At 54.1% G+C, this 23047-nt stretch overlaps 9 protein-coding genes across 9 annotated transcripts; 5 read left to right on the plus strand and 4 right to left on the minus strand.

The window, feature by feature from the left end:
- Positions 1-42: 42 nt before the first annotated feature.
- On the minus strand, positions 43-2791 carry ColSpa_00114 (protein sgm1; the record flags this gene model as incomplete). The annotated part of the gene is made up of 2 exons (XM_049266326.1): positions 43-1002; positions 1031-2791. The coding sequence occupies 2 exons, from the start codon at positions 2789-2791 to the stop codon at positions 43-45; spliced, it is 2721 nt and encodes a 906-aa protein (XP_049122283.1).
- Positions 2792-4786: 1995 nt separating this feature from the next.
- Positions 4787-5104, plus strand: ColSpa_00115 (alkaline ceramidase 3; the record flags this gene model as incomplete). Its single annotated transcript, XM_049266327.1, has 2 exons — positions 4787-4891; positions 4961-5104. 2 exons carry the CDS (start codon positions 4787-4789, stop codon positions 5102-5104), a joined length of 249 nt encoding a protein of 82 aa, XP_049122284.1.
- A 555-nt stretch (positions 5105-5659) lies between these two features.
- ColSpa_00116 (alkaline ceramidase 3) lies at positions 5660-6174 on the plus strand (the record flags this gene model as incomplete). The annotated part of the gene is made up of 2 exons (XM_049266328.1): positions 5660-5897; positions 6044-6174. 2 exons carry the CDS (start codon positions 5660-5662, stop codon positions 6172-6174), a joined length of 369 nt encoding a protein of 122 aa, XP_049122285.1.
- A 721-nt stretch (positions 6175-6895) lies between these two features.
- ColSpa_00117 (prefoldin subunit 1) lies at positions 6896-7489 on the plus strand (the record flags this gene model as incomplete). Its single annotated transcript, XM_049266329.1, has 4 exons — positions 6896-6925; positions 7007-7196; positions 7244-7326; positions 7361-7489. 4 exons carry the CDS (start codon positions 6896-6898, stop codon positions 7487-7489), a joined length of 432 nt encoding a protein of 143 aa, XP_049122286.1.
- A 2583-nt stretch (positions 7490-10072) lies between these two features.
- On the plus strand, positions 10073-11437 carry ColSpa_00118 (reticulocyte-binding protein 2 a; the record flags this gene model as incomplete). The annotated part of the gene is made up of 2 exons (XM_049266330.1): positions 10073-11143; positions 11204-11437. 2 exons carry the CDS (start codon positions 10073-10075, stop codon positions 11435-11437), a joined length of 1305 nt encoding a protein of 434 aa, XP_049122287.1.
- A 279-nt stretch (positions 11438-11716) lies between these two features.
- ColSpa_00119 (mitochondrial glycine transporter) lies at positions 11717-12861 on the minus strand (the record flags this gene model as incomplete). The annotated part of the gene is made up of 2 exons (XM_049266331.1): positions 11717-12654; positions 12822-12861. 2 exons carry the CDS (start codon positions 12859-12861, stop codon positions 11717-11719), a joined length of 978 nt encoding a protein of 325 aa, XP_049122288.1.
- An 802-nt stretch (positions 12862-13663) lies between these two features.
- On the minus strand, positions 13664-14986 carry ColSpa_00120 (conserved oligomeric Golgi complex subunit 8; the record flags this gene model as incomplete). The annotated part of the gene is made up of 1 exon (XM_049266332.1): positions 13664-14986. One exon carries the CDS (start codon positions 14984-14986, stop codon positions 13664-13666), a length of 1323 nt encoding a protein of 440 aa, XP_049122289.1.
- Positions 14987-16166: 1180 nt separating this feature from the next.
- ColSpa_00121 (putative trafficking protein particle complex subunit 2) lies at positions 16167-17230 on the plus strand (the record flags this gene model as incomplete). Its single annotated transcript, XM_049266333.1, has 2 exons — positions 16167-16649; positions 16712-17230. The coding sequence occupies 2 exons, from the start codon at positions 16167-16169 to the stop codon at positions 17228-17230; spliced, it is 1002 nt and encodes a 333-aa protein (XP_049122290.1).
- Positions 17231-18124: 894 nt separating this feature from the next.
- ColSpa_00122 (actin cytoskeleton-regulatory complex protein sla1) lies at positions 18125-21699 on the minus strand (the record flags this gene model as incomplete). Its single annotated transcript, XM_049266334.1, is given in 4 exon segments — positions 18125-18570; positions 18588-20027; positions 20089-21439; positions 21502-21699. 4 exon segments carry the CDS (start codon positions 21697-21699, stop codon positions 18125-18127), a joined length of 3435 nt encoding a protein of 1144 aa, XP_049122291.1.
- Positions 21700-23047: the final 1348 nt, after the last annotated feature.

Below are 23047 nucleotides of genomic sequence, written 5' to 3' on the forward strand. Positions count from 1 at the left end.
TTGTTCGTCTCTATTATGGGCGCTCGAAACCACATAATCCCATTACCTGACTGTTCGCTCTACCAGGTCGCGATACATGGCCTTGACATCCTGCACGTCAGCACGCAGCTCCTCTACTAGCTCGCTTTTCTCCCCGAGTAACTCTAGCGTTGTCTGATATCTTGAATTCAGGTCGTCAACTTGTCCTTCCAACTCAGCAACACGTTTTGATGCCGTCTTGCTCGATTCCAACTCTTTCATTAGCAACACAATCTCTGCCCTTGCTTCATCTCTTTGCCCTGATATTCGCGCCAGCTCCTCACGCGAAGTTACCTTTTCCGCTTCAAGCCGACGGATGGCCGCGCTCATCCTCTCCACCAGCTGCACTGAAGGACCTGCGCCAACTGTTGACACTGATACCATGTCCTGCATCATCTGTCGAGGAGACGAAGAAATCTCAACTCCTTCAAACATGTCGTCTTTCTCGCCTGCATGCGACGTGGGCGTTGGCAGTGAGTCAGGTGGCAGCTCGAATGATGTAATAGATGGTGCCACGGGCAGGCTCGAGCCGTTGGGTAGCATTGGTGGCCTCGTTGGAGGTTGGCTCGATAATTTTCTTCCGACCGATGAACCCTCTTGAAAGCCGTCCAATCCGTTGGACGGGGTTGAGATCTTGCGGCTCTTTCCAGACACACTTTGTAGCAAGAGGAGGTCATTACTCATGGTCCGCGTGGGCACAGACAGCAACGGTGAGTCTGGACGGCTATGTACTCTAGACCCAGGCCCAGGCAAGTGGTCTTCTAGCCAAGGTCGACGGTCTGAATCCGTCCTTTCAGCCTTCCATGCTGTTTGCTGCTGCTTCTCAAGCTCGGACTTAGCCTGGGCCAAGGCTGCCTCCGCGTTTTCTGCCCGTTTCTGGAGTGCCTCGATACGTGGCTGGTACGCCTCAATGTCTCGCTGGTGGTTGGAGAGCCTGCCCGTCAACTCCTGCAGCTCCTCGTCCTGACGCTTGCACCGGGTTGCCTATCAAATAGTTAGAATGAAAACATACCAGCTGGGGCCTCGGCCGATGACTCTTGAGGTAAGGATCGTATCTTACGGTTTCCCTCGCCTTTTTCCTCATTTCCGACTCTCGTCGCAGAGCATCATCCCTCTCGCGTTCAAGGTTGCCGACTCGGGCAACCAGACTCGCCTCGATGCCTTGCCAGTTCTCCGCAGCAATCGCATGCTGTGTCTGCAATGTTTCCACTTGGCGCAGCAGCTTGGCCTGAGAATCACCGACGGCGCCCGAGGACGCCTCCTCTGCGAGCGCACGCATCGCTTCTAGCTTTCCTTCCATCGCTTGGAGCTCCGTTTTCATCTCAATTTCCATTATACGGGTGCGCTCAGCCGCTCGCGCCACTTTTTCATCTGCTTCAGCGGCGTTGGCCTTGGCCCTGTCGGCAACCAAGCTCTTTTCCAACTGTAGGGCAGCGACAGTGCCTTCGAGATCCTTGACACGACTTTTCTCTGCCGTGAGCGCCTCTTCGGTGGCCTTTGTGGTGTCCGAATGGGCCTGGTCTGAAGCCTTTCGCAGATCGTCCCGCAACCTCTGGATTAAAGACCTGTTGGCTGAAGCCTCGGCGCGCAAAGCGTTCAACTCGTCTTGCATTCCGTTAGACCTTATCTGCAAGTCTTGGTTCGATTGTTCGAGCTCCTCAACGCGACTGGCTCGAGTACGCAACGCATCCATGTCGACCGTCAGCTTGTCATGGCGTGCGCGTAGTTCTGCCACCGTCTTCTCGTCACCAGCAATTTGTGACCTGAGTTTCCTGATGATAGTCCGGTGTTTCTGCTCTGTGGCAGCCAAGTTCCTTCCTTCTTCCATGAGCGCTGCAATCTTTTCGTCTCTTTCGGCGAGCTTCCGCTCTTGGCTACCCGCCGGTGCTGTGCCAGCAGACTTTCGGGCGGCGTCAGTCGCATCCCGTGCCAGGAACTGCACCTTTGCCTGGAGGGCCTCGAATTGCTCGACATGGCGATGTATTTCCTCCTGTTGCTCTTTTGCCGCATGTTCCGCCATAGCTTCTAGAGCTTCGACACGCGCCTTGAGTACAGAACACTGATTGCATGTGTGGCTAGTGTCCGCTGTATCCTTGGATGGTGGGGGTTGGGACGTCTTAGACTTGACTGTTTTGTCAGTTGCATTGGTTGTATCTGCGTGTGTAGTCTCCAGCTTGGTTTCATTCTGTACCGTAGTCCGAGGTTGCTGGCTATCCTGGGAGCCTCTTGGGGTAGTCGGCTTGGGTTGGAGTTGGGGTTGCGCGGGATGCTCGGGGGCGGCGGCCTGAGTCGGGGGGAAGCCGAGTGCTGGACTTAGGACCGGACTTGTAGCAGCAGTACGATCCTTCTGTGGCGTACTGGCTTCAGGACGGCCTCCGTCAGCGCTCGGCCGGGCACTCTGAGACTCTGAGGTTATACTGCGAGCGTCGGATGATTGACTGTTCTTGGCGGCCATAGCCTTAGCAAGGCGCTCCTGTAGGCGGTCATTGGTACGGCTGCTGGTCGAAGAACGGGGCTGGTCTGTCATGTCGAGAATCAGTATCAGGACAGCAAGGTCATGCGAGAAACTGTACAGCGCAATGATCAATGGGAAGGACGAGGGCTGCTCACTAGTTGACTGGTCCTTGGCGGGAGCTGTGGCAGGTTGGGCAGGTTGGGACAGATTGGGCCCGTTCTCGCCTTCAGCGAGGATGTTGTCGAGCCGGGCTTCCACACCGGCGACGGCCTGCTGAAGAAAGGAACCCCAGCGCGTCGACTTTGCGGGAGCTGCCATGGCGACGACTGGGTGACTCCTAAATCTAGCTTCCAAGCGGAGGTGGATATGAGCGGGCTATGCCTTGTGGCTGGTGCGGGATCCGACGACCATGTACATTTCGAGTGCGGCCCCAGAGTTGAGCAGTGGGATCGGTTGGAGTTCTCGTGCTGTTGGTTCGCAATGTATTAGACTAGCCTCGTTACGAACGTAGTTTGCCTTGGGCGCTGCTCGGAAGGGTGCGTGTTATTAAGTCGGTAGACTGAAATCAGATGGCGGATCGCAGAGACAAGATATTTGGATGCTACTGAGTGATTTGCGGACCGGCGGCGCTCTCAATGCCTACAGAGCAGTGACTGTATGTTTGATGGTTGGGTGCGATGACAATACGCAGCTCTCGTTAAAAGACGACAAAGGTCTAGGTGGCATGTAAGGGAGTCGGAGCAATGTCGGCTTCGGGGCTGAGAGGGCGGGTGTGAATTGTTCTGTGCTGCAGCTTCCATGGCACCTTACGTGGAATCATTGGCCTACGAGGCAGGCGCTTTTTGTTTTCTTACGGTGCCTTGCACAGCCTGCAAGCCCAAGGTACCTAGTGTACACCACCACACTACTTTGCCCAGCATTGAGGAACCCCCATAGAAGCGAAGTACCTGCCTCGCGGCGCGGTGAAAGAGCAAGGAACCCTCGGGCCTGTCGAGGCGGCACCTTAGCGTTGTGTAAGGGACCCCTGTCCAGCCAGAGCTTGCGAAACAGGACCATCTGGAGCGAGTTTAGTAGTGAAATGTAGGGAGGAGATACTGCGCGTCCGTAATTAGTATGCGAATAAACGAAAGTTACATTGCACGCATTCCTAGGCCCGGAGTGGGAAGCAACCCAAATACCAGACACTCGAGGTGACCTTACGGCTTGAAAACTGACTTGTACAACACCATCAGCTAAGTATGCCGTGCCGACCCCATCAGGTAGACATGCTGAGCTGCGGCAACGCGAATCTTTTGGGCCCAAACACTCTCTGCAGCCTTAGCGAGTCAGAGTGAAGTACTCTGCCGCCCAGTTTACACGATCAGGTACATCCATCCGTCTTTGCCGTGCCTTAAAATCACACAAACACACACACACACCACAAGCTCAGACAAGACACCCAAGCTATGGTACGTCATCCTGCTAGGCCCCGGAGCTTCCACAATACACCCGTACTTTGCTATCCAATGGTCCTTGTACTAGCGGCCAGACACTGGACCGGGCCCGAGTCGTGGTCCGGCGCACTTGCAGCTTGCAACGTGGAAAACCCACACACTGAGCGGACATGGTTCGGGTTGCAATTGCCGGCTTGCTCAGTCAGGTTCACATTCTTTCCTAGGAGCCACGTTACGGATCCAGTCCATATTGTTCTCTTGCGAGACGAGCCAATTGCCTCCCTTGCTTTTACCTTGCTTCTCTACCTCGCAAAATAGGTACTTCGACCTTGCAACCTGCACTACTTCTCCCCTCGTCTACCACATACCTTGCTTACTGCCTGACCCGGGTTACCTGAGGTCACTCACCTGCTTCTCTCCTACAGTACCTTAGTCCAAGGTATAGCCAATCAACCATTCTCGGGCAACGCCAGTACCTTATTATTCAGACTTCCTCCGGACTACCCGGAACATCACAAGACGGTGCCTCGGTCTTTCTTCCTCTAAACCCTCCCTCTCTGACTCTTCATCTCGCATAGCCATCTCTCGAAAGTCTGGAACCTGGAACTGCGCATGGGGAACCTAAAATAACTTTCAGACTCTTTGAAAGGCCATTTACGACAGCTCTGCATCATTTGTGTGCTAGGCCTAATCCCAACAAGTACTTCGTCGCTCTCTCTAACCAAACCGGCCCCCTCTTGCCTCCTTGCACCCCAAACGCTCGCTTCCTGTGGTGTCCAATATCGACCGGAGTCTACCCGGAGACACCCTCTGGTTCTTCGCTACATTGTCCGACTCTGGCTCAGCTTGGTCTACATTCAGCCGGCTCTATTCGACCGCAATGGCGTCGTCCCCGTTGTTCCAGGCCTTACGCTTAGCCTACAACGAGGACGTTCCAGATGGCTACTGGGGCGAGAAGACGTCAACTTTGAACTTTTGTGAAGAGGTGAGATGACTTGCGTACTGGCCGAGCCAGCGGGCACTGTGCTCTTGACCTTTGCTCACATTTTCCCAGGATTATGCAGTTTCGTACTACTGTGCTGAAGTTTGCAATGTGAGCACCAATCAAACCCGAAAAACTGTCCGGAACGTCGACGTTGCTAACTACGAACCTCTGCAAGACGTTTACGAACCTCCTGTTCCTCTGGCTCGGGTTTAAAGGCGTCCACAACTGCATCTCTCAAGGACACCCGCGCATATTCCTCATTGCCTATCTGGGTTATGTTATCGTTGGTCTCGGCTCCACGGCCTTCCACACATCATTGAAATGTATGGTCTCAACATCTAGCGGCGCATGTCGACCTTTTCTAGTTTTCAAGCACACCGCTTACAGAATCCGCCTAGATCCCATGCAGCTGATTGACGAACTATCCATGATTTACACGACGTGTTTGATGGTCTTTGCAACATTCTCTTTCTCAAAATCACCGCGGTTCGCCGTCTTTTTGGGCACTGGCCTCATTCTTCTGGCTGGCTTTATAACGGTGTGCACCATTCGATTCTCTGCCGAAGGGGAATGTCAACGTGAATGGAGGCGAAGACTGATTGCAACACCACCAGTTTTACTACCACATTACCAAAGATCCCGTGTTCCACCAAGCGTGCTATGCAGCACTTACAGCAACGGTAATAACGCCCATTCCTCGGGTTGCACATCGTTTTACTTTGTATGAACACTGACGCTATGCAGGTTGTTCTACGTAGCTTATATGTGATGGAGACCCAACTACGCCCGATCCTTGTCAAGAGAAACGGCGCCAAGGCTCATGGAATCCTCAAAACTATGTGGATCATGGTTGGCACGGGCCTTGGCGTGTTCCTCCTGGGTTTTTTCATCTGGAACCTGGATAACGCCTTCTGCAGTCAGATCCGACGTTGGCGGCGACAGCTCGGTCTGCCTTGGGGTGCCGTACTTGAGGGTCACGCCTGGTGGCACTTGATGACAGGAATCGGTATGTGTTGTGCTTGCTTTCCGACCGCCCTCGTTTCCCCGATCAAACAGTCACTGACATCATCTTAGGAGGTATGAGCCATTCGGCCTTCTACATTTAATGGTGGGGCTCCTGACACTACCTTCGCTGGGCTAACCAGGCATTAGCTTATTACTACATCACTTGGGGAATATGGCTCCGTAGATGTCTCGAGGGCCGCGAGGACGAGTACAGACTTGTTTGGCCTAGGTCACTCTTGTCGATACCACTTGTTGTCAAGGGTAAGAAGACCGAATAAGAGCCGGGCAGTGATGCGCAGGAGTACTATGCTGCCAGCCAAAGCCACCTCACAGATTGCGCGGATGAGATCTCCGACGACAACAGGAGTTTAACCACTGTAAATACTATGGCATTGTTGCTCCGGATACAGTCCTAGTTGGATACGGTGGCGTGGTCTTCATCAGGGAAGATGACACTTATGCAAGACTGCGGGCAAACGGATACCAAGTCCTTGTCTTTTCATCTACTGCAGATACCCTTTGAATTGCGTCGGCATTATAGAACTTACTTCTCATGCAGTATACGTTTCTCCACCATAGGGGCCCTTATGTAGTGAGCAATGGACTATACTGATACTATTCTGTGATGTCCGATATATCGTGCAGGTGGACGGCCGCGGCAGCCCCACATTCACAAACCTAGAAATTGCAGTTAAACACTATAGGTAGTAACGTAAAAAGGATAGTCCACTCCAAAATTGCAAGGTTTGTTACCCCCATAAGTAACTCAAACCCACACTGACCCTGAAGTTGCACCATATACCTACCTGAATGCCCACACCCACATAAGAGGAATTACCTGGCCTAATACATTACCACGGCTATCATCACTGCATTCATATTGAACCGCAGCAACGTTCGCCCGCTCCTGAACCACCCGACACCAGGTCGTGTTTCCTTCGCCACCGCGATCAAACCCCGCGTTTATATCATTCGGTCACATCGTCGGAACGAGTCACGATGTCTATCTCGAACCAAGCGCTCGAAAAGGTAGGAGAGGAGTGCAGTCCCGGGCTGGTTTACTTCCTGGCATAGTTTGATTAACTAATGCTCACTCACCTTCCGTCATAGTTGATTCGTGAAATTGAGAGCCAAGCGATTGTGGCCCAGCAGCAGATTGGCCAGGCTCGCACGCAGATGACGGCAAAGCAACGAGAAATGCGCATGGTGCGCCTGACCTTGGATGAGGTGTCGACCCTACCCGTGAACTCGGGTGTTTACGAGGGTGTTGGCAAAATGTACGTGGAACCCTCGTTGGCTAGTGTGTTCTTATTCTCCCTGCTGCAGCCGATATTGCGTCCTTGGCAGGTTGCAAAGGAGCGGAGTGGAAGAAGATGCAGCTCGGTACCGATTTTGCTGACACTTGGCCTGCCGGTGGGGAGGCGGAAAAGGTTCGTCTCGATGCCCAAACCGCAGCTGACACAGAAGCTGGAGGGCCAGATCAAGGAGAAGGAGGGAGAGGTTGAGAAGCTGAGCCAGAAGCTGCATTACTTAGAGACGACATACAAGAACAGCCGGCAGCACATTGACCAGATGCTTAAGGCACAATCATGACGGTTATTGTATGAAGAAGTGATTCTGGAGACAGATACAGAGGCACGAGTTTGTAGCAAAGGATATGGACGAAGGATGAGGCACCTATCCTAACTTGATCGACGAGCCAGACGACAAGACGGGCAATTGGCTCCGAGAATCGAATGATTGCCATTGCTAAGCTGGAGCCATGAATGGTCAACCTAACTTTTCCGAGCGTCCAGTTCAAACAGATTTAGTGTCTCAAATCTCATCAGGGTTGACGTGGCTCTTTTATACGTCCAATTCAACTCGTCTTCTGGGGACCCGATGATCTGAATACCTAGAATGACACGGGCGGTGCAGCTAGAACCAGATAGGCTGAGTCAGCCAGCAGATGCATGGCATGAGAAAGCCAGAGCCTTGCTCGGGATACAAAGTCGATATCATCTATGTCAGCAAGACAAATTATGTCCTTTGGAGTATATGACTAGTGGTCAGGATGAGGCTGCCTAATATGTCAGTATGTGTGTGTGTGTGTGTGTGTGTGTGAGTCTCGTGGCTGCGTTTAGGTAACTAAAGTATGTACAAGGGTATGAGGACAAAAATAAGAAATCATAGGCAAGGAACCCCCCTCCCAAACATACAAAGAGGGCCGGGGGCACAGGTCATAAACTACTTCCCGCCGAGGACCCTCGACACCGAACCAAAAATTGATAGACCATGCGTATGAGCACACACGCCTGAGGGCAAAGAGTGCTGCCGCGAGCAGGTGGGGAGACCAACAGATAGGCTGAGTAAGTGACAGGGTGAGAAGGGTTGTTCTTCAAGCCTGATAGGCCTCGCCCATTTAGGGTTGTTTCAGTAGCCGCCTGCGCTTGGAGCGTCAAATTACTTCAACAGTGTTACAACAAGCAAAATGAAGCTGGATTACTCAAGTGAGGATGAGTGAGTCGTGAGGAAGGCAACATAGCAGAGCAGGCAAGAGTCAAGGGTGGCAACGACAACCTTAGCTGACCACACGAGTTGACGCAAAGCTACGACGCTGCTGACATGGATCATTTTGTAGGATATAGGTATGGATTTCGCATCAGTTACTCGGAGTTTAGCCTGCGAGGGCTGAGGTTCAGCTCCGAGATTGTGTGCGTGTTGTTTCCATTCAGGTACACAACCTGCGGAGTACCTTGGCCCTACTTTACCGTACCTGAGGCCGAGGTAGGCGACGATCGACCTCTGCTCATGGGTACTGGAGCCGGGCTTCCCTTGTATAGTCAGTCACACAGGCAGACACGAGTGATACCCTGGCCGTCATCTTAACAAGTGTTGCCGTCCCAAGACCAGGAAAGTGACACTGCTTGCTTGAAAATGGCTGCCTGGCCAGCTGAAGTTGTCGACCGCCATCGGTGGCTGTTGGCACCATTTGACAGTCTCGTCCCGTTCCATCAGCGCTGTCCAGTCACGTCGAGCACCCGCACCTGAAAAATGGGACGAGGCATCCTGGCCCCCAATGCTGGTAAGGAGCGTGGAAGCTCAAGCCACCCGTAGCACTGCACCCTGGACGTTGGGATCCACTTTGTCAGCAATCGTGCAGCCCTACGGCAGCTACGCCAAAGGGCCAATCCAAAGACGGCTAGTAAGTGGAGGGATGGGAAGGACAGGAGGGGTTAGGAAACACTCGACGAGGAAGGCGGGAGCAGAAAGACAATCTCTGAAGACAGACAGACGAACTGACAAATAGCCGGCCAGTCTTATGCTTTACCGATGCTGACTGCCCCGCCTTCCTTCCGGTATAGGACGTACCTTAGACTTGCAGCACGTGAACCGTCACTGCAATGGGTGTCGACGTGCTCCGTCCGCCGTCCTCCGCCCTCGAGAGCGTAGATGGTGTTGATGGTTCCTCCCGTCTGTCGCTCGGGATCTTGGAGTTCTATTAGTCACTGGAACGGCCTTTATTATTCCATCAGCTACAACGTTTTGCAGTATCAATCAGGAGCAGAAGTAGGCAACACCGGTTCGACACCCCGATTGCCAGCCACTTGGAAGAGACCGTTAGACACCCGTGGCGCCCCTCCTAATCCGTTTCTCTTCTCGCTCCGAACTAGAGGAGTGCCCGCCTGCTTGGATCCCCCCCCGCCTCCTATTTGCTGTACGGCAGTAGGTACTCCTCTCTTTTCCAGTCCCTAGGCTCTCTCTCCTCACCCTCCCTCCCTGCCCCCCTCCCCCTCCCTCTGCTGCCCCCCTCTACCCTCGCACGCAAGCTCGCATGTCGACCGTCCCACGCCAACCATTTTATTCCTTCGACCATGTAAGCCGATCATCGTATCGTGCGCCAGACGGGGGAGGCATCTATCTCCATCGCCCCCCGGTCGTCTGATGCCCTAAGCTAGGGAAAGCATAAAGAGCCACCAGATCTCACCTTCTCGCCCCCAACGTCTTTTTCCCGCTTCCCCCCTCTTCTGCTTACTATCTCAGCTGTTTTTTTTTGTGCCATTTGCCCTCCGCCTCTTTTGTGAAGGAGTTGACGTTTCTGGCCTTATTCCCGAGGACCACCGACTAAAGACTATCCTTGATCCTGCGATAGTCACTGCAAACACCCCACGCAACCTGTCGTGCAACCTCTCCATAATGAGTAGCTACTACTCGGACTCGGATGATATTGATATCCGCTTCTCAAGGCGTCGAGCGCCGTCGCCTGGGCCCGTCCACTACGTTGAGGCGAGGCCTAGGGCCAGAAGCTACTATGCATCAGCCCCTCAACAACCTGCCTTCCTGGCCCCAGAGCGCACAGTGATCACCACTCGCACTCGATCGAGAGAACGCTCTAGCGAGCGTCGCTCTACTCCCCCAAGCAGTGCGCCCTCGGCGCCAGCACCAGGACTGCCTCCTGTAATCATCAACAACCGCATCTACAATGAACATTCCTCAGATGACGAGGATGACCGCCATATGCAGGTCTACCACTCTCGTCATCGTTCCCGTTCGCGCGGTCACTCCTCTCACTCTCGATCACCATCGTCCTCCTACATGACCCGAGAGGACTATGAGGCTGAAAGAGCTCGCCAGGAGCTGGCCGAGCTGAGAATCACCCAGGCTCGCGAGAAGGAGGAGCGAAGAATCCAAAAGGAGTACCGAGAAGAGGCTGAGCTCCAGCGTGCAAAGCGCGACCTGGATGATATCCGAAGTCGCGAGGCCCGCGCCACCGAAGAGAAACGCTTTAAGACACAAATTGAACTGGAAAAATACCAGGAGGAAATGCGGCTGGCAGATCTGGCTAAGAAGCGAGAGAAGGAGGCTGCTGATGCCGTGGAGCGTTACAAGAGGAAAGAGCAGGAGCGCCTCGCCCAGGAGAAGAAGGAGAAGGAAGAGCGCGAAAAGGAGTTCCAGAGAAGGTTGCAGGAAGAACGCCAAAAAGAATTGGACCGCTTGGCCAAGGAAAAGAAGGAGAAGGAGGAGCGCGAAAGGGAGTATCAGAGGCGACTCCAGGAAGACCTTATGAAGTCAGGTCTTGACCAAAAAGCCATTGCTGCCATTCTGAAGAAGGAGAAGATACCCGAGTCTCCCAAGCCCAACTCAAATCCCAATACCGCCAACAACGCTCTAGTCACAGGCAGCCGCCCGACCTACACGCGCATGGCCCGTAAGCATCTGTCAATTGAGACGCTGAGAACATACCACGTCGAATGGGAGCTGGATGTCGTACGCGAAGATCACCCTTCCACTGCTTCGAAGTAGTACTTGCTAATTCATGTGGTCCAGGATCCCGATTACGTGCTCATCAAACGTTGGGTTCCAGAATGGGAACAGGACACGCTATGGCGGCACACCAGGTCGCTTCGCGAAAAGCGTTCATCCAAGCTGGTGCTCGAGATCGAGGACAAAAAGTCTCACAGGCATGAGCCCGAATTTGAATGGGTAAGAAAGAAGAGTGACCGCAAGCGAAGCAAGTCGCCAGCACTTCTCATGTACCTTGCCGGCGCCAAGCCGGCGTGATTCATGAGAGTCAACTTGAGAGCTTGCCGCCGGTTAAAACGTGCTCGTATCGTATACACGATGGAGATTTAGGCGAGGCACTGCCACCGAGCAACTTGGAGCTACGGCTCGCATCACTCGCATGGTGCAATTAAGAGATGACGTATCGGGTAGTCACTCAATGGGGTGCTCAGTAGCATTGGATTATACCAGGAATGGGGCGTCAGGTATTTGCGGCATGGTGCTTGTTTGAGATTGGGATGAGGTGGGACTATCTATTTGGGGCGCGCGGACATTATGCTATGGCTCTGCTTCTGTCGTTGTCAAACTAGAGGACCAAGTACGCTCAGCTCTTCGAATCAATTCTTCATACACAGTCCAGGCCAAGGCCGAACTCATTGCTTTCCTGCTCATTCGGAGCGCTACCCCGTCCATGAGTGACCGTACACCCTCCTCTGTGACCATCTTGTGGCAGGCCTGGTACATGTTGCGGTAGATGGCCGGCTGCAGCTGAATCCTTGTCTTGACAGCATCGAAGGGGTTGGAGACAACAGAGCAAGCGGCCCCGGCCATGATGGCGGAGCTAAAATTTACCAACGTCGCATGCGATGTTGTGATGGTGATGGGGCGGGTTGAGTTCTGTCCTCTATTATCAAAGGACAGGCCACTCAGCCGCTTCTTGAGCAGCTCGTAGAATAATACATACATGCCTGCATACGGCGCATCGCGGACAGCCGTGGCACCGAAGCCAGCAAAGAAGCCTCGCAGGCCGTTCGTCCTGTAGATGTCGGATGATGCGCTGAGCAGTGACTGATAGGAATACAGGTTCGATTCGTATCGAACTTTGATAACGGTCAAGGGCATCAAAACGAAGCCTGCGAATGTTCGGGCAACGGCACCGGCCACGAGGTTAGCCGTCGGGGTGAGCGTCGGTAACGAGGACGAGTGGGTGGCCCGGCCAGCGGCGGCTTGGCCCAATAGGCGCGTTTCAGCGACATGTTGGCGGATGGAGTTGAGGGACGTGAAGTAGAGAGCTGAGCCGAAGCCGGTCCTTAGTGCCGACGGGACTGTACCGCGCCAGAGCGTCTGGATCTTGTTCGGGGCGGCGGCGACGTCTTTGAGATATGATGTCAGGGATCGGTGGCCTGATTGCTGCACACGCGTTTTCAGCAGGTCGAGCGGTTGCAGAAGCACCGCCGACGCGACACCGGAGCCAAGTCCAGCAATGAAATGCCGAGCTGGCAGGATGAGATGTACAGATCAGCTTGTGCACTGGTAAGGGATGATGGCTTGAGCAGTCACAACAACCGTAGTCATAATGACAACAATGCAAGAATGAAGCAGAAGCGCCAGGATCAAACAAGTTCCCGGGCTGGTTCTATCGAAATGTGAGTTCATCACTTACATGACTTTGTCCGGCCAGAGATCGTCGTCTGTTGAGACATGAGGCCCTGAGCGAAAGTGTGCCGTGCCGTTATGAGTGGATATACTGAACTGCACTAATCAAGAAAAACAGGCGCGCAGTCTGCAAGTAGGTTTATGTGTGAAGACAGGTATCGGGATTCAGAGCCATCGTGTATCTCAATGTTGAACTTCGGGGCGTGTGCGAGATGTTGTCAATGTGGTTGCGATGATACTAAATCTTGACAAAAGGGGATCACGAAGTCATGATGACTTTTATTGAGTGATTACAAGGGTGCTGGTGGCAGCTGAGCGTAGGTGTGTTCACTCACTAGCCACTTCAGGTCGTGGTTGGCAGATGATGGCCGGGGACTTGAACGTAACGGAGTTCCAAAGTGATCCATGATTGGATTTGTAGTGATTATGCCTGTGTTATGCTTCTATCCGGCTTTGTGAGTCCGGGTCGCCCCGAACCATATCGGTGGAACTTCTGGGGGTGCCGCCGTCAGCCTCCGGATCATCCGACAGTATCCCTAAAATTTCCAAAGTAGAAGAGGAGAACAGAGTAGGCAACAACGACTAAAGTGTGCCCGAATCTATGTTTCATGCGTTGGGTGTGGCGATGTCAGAAGGGATGACTCCCTCGCAAGCCATCGCCTACCTTCAATCCAGTTTCGACTAATCTACAGTCCCGTTTGCGTGGTTCAGGTGGTAACCCCAGCTATGGGGTCGATTCCCGTCTCTTTGGGCTGACACACCAGGTTTCCAACCGTTGATAAACAAGCAATAACCCTTGTTGAAGTCTTGCCACAAAAAGACCATCAAGGGTCGGCATGTTTTCGATCATCAACCGTCTTTGACCCCGGCTGTCTTGTAATCACCAATAACCGACTCGAGGCGCCCCGACAGTAACCGGTGTCGCTTGACAATATCAACCCATTCGGATTGTTTCGTCACTCCTTCGCCTTTGTCACCGAGCCCAGCCAACAGCATGCCAAAATCGCCCCCAAGTCTACCCAAGCTTCCTGAGCAGTACAACACTTGCGTAAGAATGCTATCTCGTGCGGCCTGGTCCTTTACAATAGGGAGATACTCGCCTAAGGTCTCGAGGAGCATCTCGACGAGATGAAGTGGGAACGTCGACAGCGTCGATGGTAAAGGCTGGAGAGGATCTTTGCTGTCGGCGTTGGGTCGGCTGACGTGATGGCTTGTGTTGGGGAAGATGCTCTTGAACATAGAGACGACTCCGAAACTTTGCTCGCGGAAGATCTCGACATAACGCTTGAGATACTTTTCTGTTTGCTGACCGCCGGACCAGGACTGGTTGCTAGCGTTTTGCTGCCTATTCCTCTCCTCGTCGGCCAATTCGCGGAGGGGCTGCAGAGCCCCTAGAGTCGCGTCTAAGGTAGCTACTCGGCAGCAAAGGAAAAGCAGAGAGAGAGTATGCTCCTGGGACTCGCGACTTGAGGAGCTCATCGAAGACAAATCAGGAAGTACTCTCCTGAGCCAGCTGACGGTCCGTAGTGACGCGGCCAACTTGAGACCCGGAGACTTGAGGGCGGTGATGAGGTCAGCCGTCATCTTGACGATGGCCTCGTCGGCCTGGCGGGAAACTAGATCAACCAGCGGCGAGTCTGGGTACAGGCCGTGCAGCCTCCGGATGTGGGCGTTGAGATCAAGCGCTGAGGCATAATTGGCAGGGATGGTGTTGATGGCCGAGGAAAGGAGCGTTGGGAGTTCAAGAACGTCAACGAGGCGCTCAACGTTGCGAAGCAGCAGCAGGGCTCGTTTTCTTTCGGCCAGGTCCTCATTGTCGCCGGATTTGCTGTAGGTGGTCGAAAAGCGCAAAGCTTCTGAGTCAAGTTTTGGGATTGCCTGGCGTAGGTCGGCAGTATCAGCGACCAGGGTAGGCAAGGCGCGGGTCAGAGTAGCATGGTGTGAGGCCGAGTCGATTACGGACTTGTGAGAGCGCTTCGAGACGCCTTGAAGTGAGAGGAGAAGCGATTGTGAGGACTGAGTTAGAGACTGAGGCTCTGTCGATGTCAGGGCTGCCGGACTTTGATCTGCGAGATGGGACAGATAAGCCAGCTTGGTTGATCGAGGTGTTGGGTTGGTATTGGCGCCGGGGGCCTGTCGCGTGTCGAGCAGATCAAGTAGAAGGTCAGCCATGGTTGCACTTGCCGATGCTTTGATGTTCACATTTGAAAGCGGCGATTGGAGTTGTGGGCGACGTCGCCGATGAGTGAGACGGACGCGGCCGTGTAACAGGCACCTAGGTACGTGGTGGTTCACTAATGAGGTGGTCCCATGGTAGGCATGTAGCTCCGTACGAACAGCATTTCCAGCTCTGTACCTGGAAAGGCCAGCGAGCAGTATGCGTGTAAGAGAGGTGGTTAAAAAGGTCTTGCACGTATCAGAATAAAGGATCCTTGCTGAGGTAAGCTTTCTGATGTCATATGAACGCTCCAGGTGCGTGTGCGTTCCAGAGTCCTGGTCGCGTCTCGGTTCTAGGGTACCGAATTACCATCGCAGTAAGGTACTTCCGTAACAGTGCTGCGATTCGAATTTTCCATGAGTTGCTTGCCATTTCATCTAAATCTTGGTGATTTCTTCCCATTCATCGTAGTATATGCCAGGAGGAGCCAAAGTGACATGCCAAATGAACTAGAGCTCCGTTCCCGCCTGACTATGTACAGAACCTTCCTCCCATTCTTTCGCGTATTCATGCCAAGTCCATCTGATGCCTTCACGGGATTACTGGTCTTACTCCAGCGTCCCACGCCGGTGTCATGGCTGCTGCTGTAGAAAACCAGAAATACTTGCTAAAGCTCACCCAGTTGCTGTCCGGGCCCAGCTGATGCAGCCAATGACACAAGCTCAGACCGCTAATGTACCCGAGAACCGCTTGACGCGACGCCTGGTCATAGACGACTGCTAAGCCGCTAGGGTACGTGCTTAAAGCCCCACCACAAACGTCTCCAAGGGTCCTCCTCCATCAAGCTTAGCTTCCCCCAACAATCCTCCCAGCTCCCCGCGCCTAGTTGATCATACTTACTCTTTCGCCTTCCGTACCTCTTCCCTACCTCACGCCGCCCACACAAGACCTTTGGTCACCTACGCGCCTTCTCAGTTCAGCCTCGTCCGCTTCTCAACACTTGACGGACCGACAACCTGATCCGGTGACACGGCTTTCTTCGTTCCATCGACCGTAGTGAAAAGGGACCAAGTCCCTTCACGCAGTCCCACGAGCGATCTGCGCGCCCGCCTTCGACCTCTTCCAACCGCCTGCATGCTGCTCGTTCGACTCGACGATCAAAACTAAGGACGATATAAAGGACGAGAGCGTAGAATGAAAGACCCTTTCTTCATCGAGCCGTTCCCATGGCTCGTCAAGGCAACACAGCCCTTGGCTGACTACTTCTCTCTCCCGACCCTGCCGATACACATCCACGAGGTCTTCGCCTCCGCACTGCTGTACTCTGTCATCTACTATCCGATATCGCCGCTACTGTCGCGCTTGATCGTTGGCCGCAAATATCTCGACCTGCCTCGAAAAAGACGGATCAATTGGGACGCTCACGTCGTCTCTCTCGTCCAGAGCACGCTCATCAACGCGCTGGCCCTCTGGGTCATGTTCGTTGACGAAGAGCGCAGCCAGATGGACTGGCAAGCTCGCATGTGGGGTTACACTGGCGCCGCTGGTATGGTCCAGGGCCTCGCTGCTGGCTATTTTCTTTGGGATCTTGTTGTAACCAGCTGCAACATGGATGTCTTTGGGTTTGGCACCTTGGCTCACGCCATTAGCGCCCTGTTTGTCTACTCGCTTGGATTCGTAAGTTTACCTCGTGCCAAACTCCCGCCTCGGTCTTTCTCTCCCTGACCATGATTCTCTAGCGACCTTTCCTCAATTACTACGGCTGCGTCTTCATTCTCTGGGAGTTATCAACGCCCTTCCTCAATTTCCACTGGTTCTTCGACAAGTTAGGAATGACTGGGTCTCGCGCGCAACTGTACAACGGCTTGATGCTTCTGTTCACCTTCTTTTCCTGCCGCCTGGTCTATGGGACCTACCAATCGGTCAAAGTGTTTTCAGACATTTACGCTGCTATCAACGCTCACCCTGTCTTGCCCAAGGAGATATCCCCCGAAACAAGCGCCATTCCTGCGCCGACAGGCGTGATGAGATTTGCGACAGAAGCCTCAACTGTCCCGACGTGGTTGGCAGTGACGTATCTCATGAGCAATCTGACTCTCAACAGTCTCAACCTGTACTGGTTCATCATGATGATTAGCGCTGTCCGCAAAAGGTTTCAGCCAGCCAAGTCGACAGACACGAAGGCACAAATTGAGCCCTCGTCTACAAAGGTTACCGCCCGAACCGGGCAAACTCCTGCTCGTCGGCGCAAGGCATAGAATGGTCCGGGAGTTCTACCTCTTTACCTTAGTACAGCTCGAAGCAAAGGTGCGCGCTTGACTGTGGGTGATGCAGCCGCGCGGAGAAGGCAATGCATAGTTATAATGCGCGATTGGGGGCAGAGGGGCTGTACCAACAGAACATTAGTATTGCTGCATTTGGGTGGCTTAAGGCCGGGAGTTTCATATACTTGGTAGACTTGCGCATATTTTGTTTGCGATGCTGCGTCATTGATCGTGTTTGGGTCGCGCCTTGACTTGTTTCCCTCTATTGTTGTCCTGTTCACATTTGTGGCTTGCCGGTGGTCTCCAAGGGATGTCTGTCAATATACATAAGGCACATAGGAGATGGACGACGCCTCAATTTTCAGAATCATCATAGTTTTTGATTACTGAACGGAAGATTCCGTTAGTTACAAGGCCAATGCATTTCCCTTTACAAACCTACTCGAAAAACATCAGCTGCTACAACAGAGCCTTTAAGAGTCTACGCCAGGAAGTCAATGAGAACACTATTGTATCATGCCTCATGTACTATTAGACAGGCATGTGTATCCCTAGCTGCAGCAGCACCTCCTGGAACGGGAGGCGATAGCAAACATGTTCTATAATTGCATCAGGTCTCATGCAAGACATTGTCACGTATCGATCATACGTCCAACCTGTTTGATGCAAGGTTATAAGAAATGATATTAAGTACATCTAATGCGTGTAGACTGGTATGACGGCGGGGAGCATGTCCGCAGTGCACCTATGCTATGCTGGAGTGTCCAGAAAATTAGAAAAACACACCAGAAGATTCGCTAGCTCCGACCCGGAACATACGAGCCATCAAGCACGTGGAAACATGTACAATCAGAAACCGAAGGGGTTGTTGGGAGCTTGGTATTAATGTTAGCCGAGTCCTCTTGGGTATCTTAGCCATGGCGTGCGCGGCATTGTTGACTTACTTGCTTGAGAGAGGTTAGCCCGCCGGCCTGTCGCCTGCGGCATCAACTTCTTCGCATCTCCTGTGACGCCGAATCTGACCGGCGGGGGAGGGCCTGTCTTCTGCGGTTGCAAAGGCTGAACTGCAGGCTGCACAGGGCCAGTACCACCCATACTGTTGAAGCCGCTCATGCCGGTTTGCTGAGGCTGGAATCCCGGTAGGCCGGTTCTTTGCGGCTCCATGGCAGGAGGCAAGAAGGAGTTGATGCTACCAGTTCGTTGAGCATTGAAGCCTTGCATCGCACCAAGCTGGAAGCCAGTAGGCTGTGCCTGCATCGGAGAGAACTGGCTTTGTCGCTGGGGTCCGCGAAAGGACTTTGAGAAGGCGCACCCGTCATCATTGGCTGCATTTGCTGCATGAATTGTCCACCAGTTTGCTGCATGCCCGGGTTAAAGCCCATGACCTCTGGGACCGGTTGCTGCTGAGGGATCGGGTAAGGATTCATCTGCTGCTGGGGCATCTGCTGCTGGGACATCTGCTGTTGCATGGTATACTGCTGATGCAAACGCGCCTGATTGATGTCGTTCAAGCTCTGGCCTGGCGGTGCGACTTGCGTCTGGAAAGCCTGAGGGGAGATGCCGGTCATCTGAGGCATCAAGGGCGGGGGAGCGAAGGCACTTGGCTGGGCCGATTGGGGCGCTGACAGAGGTCTCGCAGGCGGAGGAGGCATCAGAGAGCCAGGACTCGTGGTGGTAAGCGGTGGAGCCGGTCTTTGCCTTTGAATAGTTTGCTGTGGTGTCTGCATGCCAGTAGGGTTCGGCCGTATTGTATCGAAGAATGACGGTGTAGCTCCTGTGGGCTGGGGAGCTTGCGCCGGCGCCGGCGGTTGGCTGACGGCCGGACTCGGTCCCGTCGGCTGAGCTGTCCGCTGCGGCTCTAAAGGTTTTGTCAAAAGAGACAGATCCTGCATAGAGCCAGTGAGAGCTGGCACTTGTGCAGCCGGAGCTGGCTGTTCCGCAGGTTGGGCAGGATGTTGCACAGGTGCAGGTGTCGGTGGAGCTGCGGGGCGCGGCGGCTCTTGTGGTTGCTTCGACGGCTTTACGTCCCATGCATCGTCGTCGAAGCCGCTTGGTGTCTTGGCTGTCGCTGGAGTTGCAGAGGCCGAGGCAGGCGTGGAGTCAGCATCCTCGCTGGAGCCAGCGCCTTTCGCGGCAAACGCCTTAGGGTCAACAACGTCACTTGTCTGAACCGCAGGGGCTGGCCTGCCCTTTCTGGTGTTGTTCCGCAGGGCACCGCCGGGGCCGGAGAAGAGACCTCCAGAAGCGCCGTCGCCTTCACCATTAGCTTTATCGGCGCCGTTCTTCGTGCGGCCGAACTTCTGATCCAATGTTCGCATAACCTTGAGGACGTCTCCCTCGCGAAGACCCAAGTTACGAAGTACCGAGGCATCGACGTCCGGGAGAACGCTTTCGTCCATTGAGTCCTTGGTAAAGGCCTGGGCGTATCGTTCACACAATCCCACAGCAACATCGCAGGAAAGGAAAAACTGGAACCAATCGTACTCAGGCTTCTGCGGTTGTCCCACGGAGGCGCCCAGTCCGGCGGGGGGCGAGTCCCTGGCTGCACCGGTCTGGGAAGCCCTGGTCTTCTTGACGTTTGATAGCGGCTTATCCTCATCCAAAGAAATGCCCGTGACACGCTCGACATATTCGAGATCTTCGACCGACATCTTGGCAACAGGGACTGCAATCTTGACACCGTTCATCTTGTGCAAGTTAATCTTGCCGTCCTTGAGCCCCAGAAATTGCGCGTCGACGCTGAACGATTTCGAACGGTCTGTCCACGTGCGTACTTTAGCGGGATCGGGCTCTGGGATAAAAAGGTTAGCAAAAGAAGCACGCCACGCATGGTTCGCAACATATGCGCTTACTGGATTTGCCAGACCGGCCCTGGCTGCCGCCTTCGCTACGTCCGTTTTCTCGTTTGCTCCGCTGCCCATAGTTATTACCATTTTCTCTTGCCATAAGACTACTGCCTCGCTTTGGTAGAGGCATTCCTGGCCCTACCTGCTGTGAGCTGTCTCGCTGAGCGGCCTTGACAGCCTCTTTTGTCAACCTAATCTCTTCCAGGCGGTTCTGTTCGACAGTCGATCTCGCCGCGTTCAAACCGGTGTTGCTTGAGGGTGGTGCGATGGAGCCTGTGACCTCGATATAGCTGCTGGGGACGACGCCCTCCTTTCCATTCTTAACGCGTCGAACTTGCCACCATTCCTCACTCTTGGAGTCGTCAATGATGATGACATCGTCGCCAACAGCGACAGTCACCTCGTCGTCACCCTGAGCCATGAAGTCGTAGAGCACTTGACCCTTCTTTTGGGTCTTTCCGGAGCCTGCCAGGATGACCTCGCGCAGCCCTTCAGCTTTAACGGCCCCAGCCAGTTCGCCCAGAGCGCCGACGATCTCCTCGGCCGTGTCTTTGGCACCAGCATGGAAATCTACACTCTTGCTCGGCCTCACAAGCTCTAGGAAGACGTGTTTCCCTTCGCGAGAATAGTGTGTCATTTTCTCCGCCGTCCATTCTTGAGACGGACCGTCCGACGCACGTTCAGGGGCAATCAAGATGTTCCCTGTCGCTAGGTTAATGCCGAGGGTAGTGGGCATCTTCTTGCGCTTGCCCATTACGGACACCATTTCATTGATGTTGTACATATGGAAACCACCGGGGGCGCGGTAGGGTGGTTCCTCTATGACTTCCGGGGTGTCGTATAGGTGAGTGTCTATTGACCTCTGAGACTGGATGCGTGCGGGTGCAGCCTGGGAGGTCGGTCTTGCGGGCAGAGCCGGGCTTTTGACCGGCTCGTCGTCTGACAGCTCCGAAGCAGGAGACTGCGGTGACAAGGGAGGGGTCGCGGCACGCGGAGGAGGCGCAGAACGGCCGGCCATAACACCTGCAAGAGCTGCGGCAGGGTTGTTGGCCTGGGAGCTAGCGGGTGAATAGGTGGACTCAGGCCTTTCGGAGTAGCTGTCTGCGTCGGTAGCGGCAGACGCAGTACGAGACGGCAGCATTGGAGGGGGTGAGGGTAGAGCCTCGGGCTGCTCGGCTTCGCTCATCTCAATGTAGTTGGCTGGCACGAAGCCAAAATCGCCGTCTAGGCCAACCAAGATCCAATCAGGGTCCGACGTGTCGTATACGTCGAGGACGGCATCCTCGGGGAAGGAAAGCTCCTCATCGGTCTGCCGGGTGTATTCGAACAGTGCGCGTGCCTTTGCGACGGGTTGCGCCTAAGGTAGTGTTAGAAACACAAATCGACATAAACGATGTGAAGAGAATCCAACGCGCTTACCTCTTCAACGTAGTTGTTGGGGACGAGCCCCTCTGGTTCTTCTTCGTCATCGGCACTGGCCTTCTTCTTGGCTTTCCACCAGTCATCTTCGGCATTCTTCTCGAGTACATAGAGAACATCTCCGTCGTTGATGGCGAGCTCGCCCTCAGCCTGCGGCACGTAATCATATACGGCCTTGTAGACTCCCAAGAAACCCATATTGGTGGAGCTTTTGGGCAGCGTGGTTTTTATGCGTAACGTAAAGGATCAGGTGGGCGTGGGTGGGTGGAAAAGACCGCGGAGCATGGGATAGAATTACGCGTACGTAGGCAACTGTTCGCCAGCAAACACGGCACAGTCAATCCCTCTTCGGCGGGCTCGCTGCTCGCTGCCGGCGGCCCCGGAAACGGGCGGAATATGGGAACTCGCTTGTATCGGATGAGCTGATGTCGAAGGTCCTCCTGGAAGTACAAATGTGCCTTGGTCAACTCTTATCCTAGAAGACAATCGGGCCTCGTCATTAAGGGGCACGTGAAGAGGCGGGGGAGAGAAATCACTCGATTCAATGGAGTGCAAGATGGACGCGATGCGGTGCCAGTCACCATAGACTGCCACCGGGCAGACGATAAGGAATGGAAGGGCAGAGCACAGGAAGCGCAGACCAAGGTGGGTTGGGGATGACGGGGAATCGCAATGCGAGGTATGGCGGAATAGCTTACAAGGCATGAGATGTGGTGGCAGCTACACGGCGTATCTGTATGAGTATAATCGGATGGCGCTATCGCATAAGGCCGTCGGTTCGTGGAAGATGGCGACGCTGAACAGAGCAACGTTGCGGCGTCAAAGATGGGCAGGTCGTGCTGTGCCACGGGGGAGGGTGTGGGTGGTGATGTATCCGTAAGTGTAGGGCGGGTACCTGGGAAGCAGGCCAAGGCAAGACAGACGAAAAGGTAGATGCAGGTTTGCGCTCGAAGCAAAGCAAGGCAATGTGTGTGTCAGGTGTGGTAGTGGATGTGTGCGCGGTGGTGTGTCTATGTCGAAGTGCGGTTATCCGTAAGCATATTGTTACGTCGTTGCCGATGGTGAGTGGTAAAGAGGAGGTCGTGGCCGTGGCAGATCGTGGTGCACTTGGGGTCGGAGAAGCTGGGCTGGGCCGGGGGGGGGGGCACTGATTGAGACTGGGCCGGAGGCTGTGGAGAAAAAGTGACAATGAGGAACTTGGGAGGCTGGTGCTCGCCGGTACTGGCCGGGCTGACACCTTAACATGGCAGGGTCTGCCGGGAGTACCTAGATGAGAGACAGAGAGGTGACGGGCGACGGCCAGTCCGCTAAGGATACAGTGGATAAGTGGCTGAAGAATCGACAGCACGGGTACATGCATAAAACTACATGGTATATAAAACCAAGGCCCTTTCCATGGAAGTGATGAACCCGCAATGCAAGCTAGGTACATGACGAAATTGTTAAAAGTACCACCACAGCTGCCATCTGCTGCTGAAGTACTTTCATTTGTTCTTCATCCCCGGAACCAGCTGCACTAAGAGACAAGGCCGACGATGCTACGACG

The sequence above is a fragment of the Colletotrichum spaethianum genome (genome assembly GCF_022836535.1).
Source record: "Colletotrichum spaethianum MAFF 239500 DNA, contig01, whole genome shotgun sequence".
NCBI lineage: Eukaryota > Fungi > Ascomycota > Sordariomycetes > Glomerellales > Glomerellaceae > Colletotrichum > Colletotrichum spaethianum.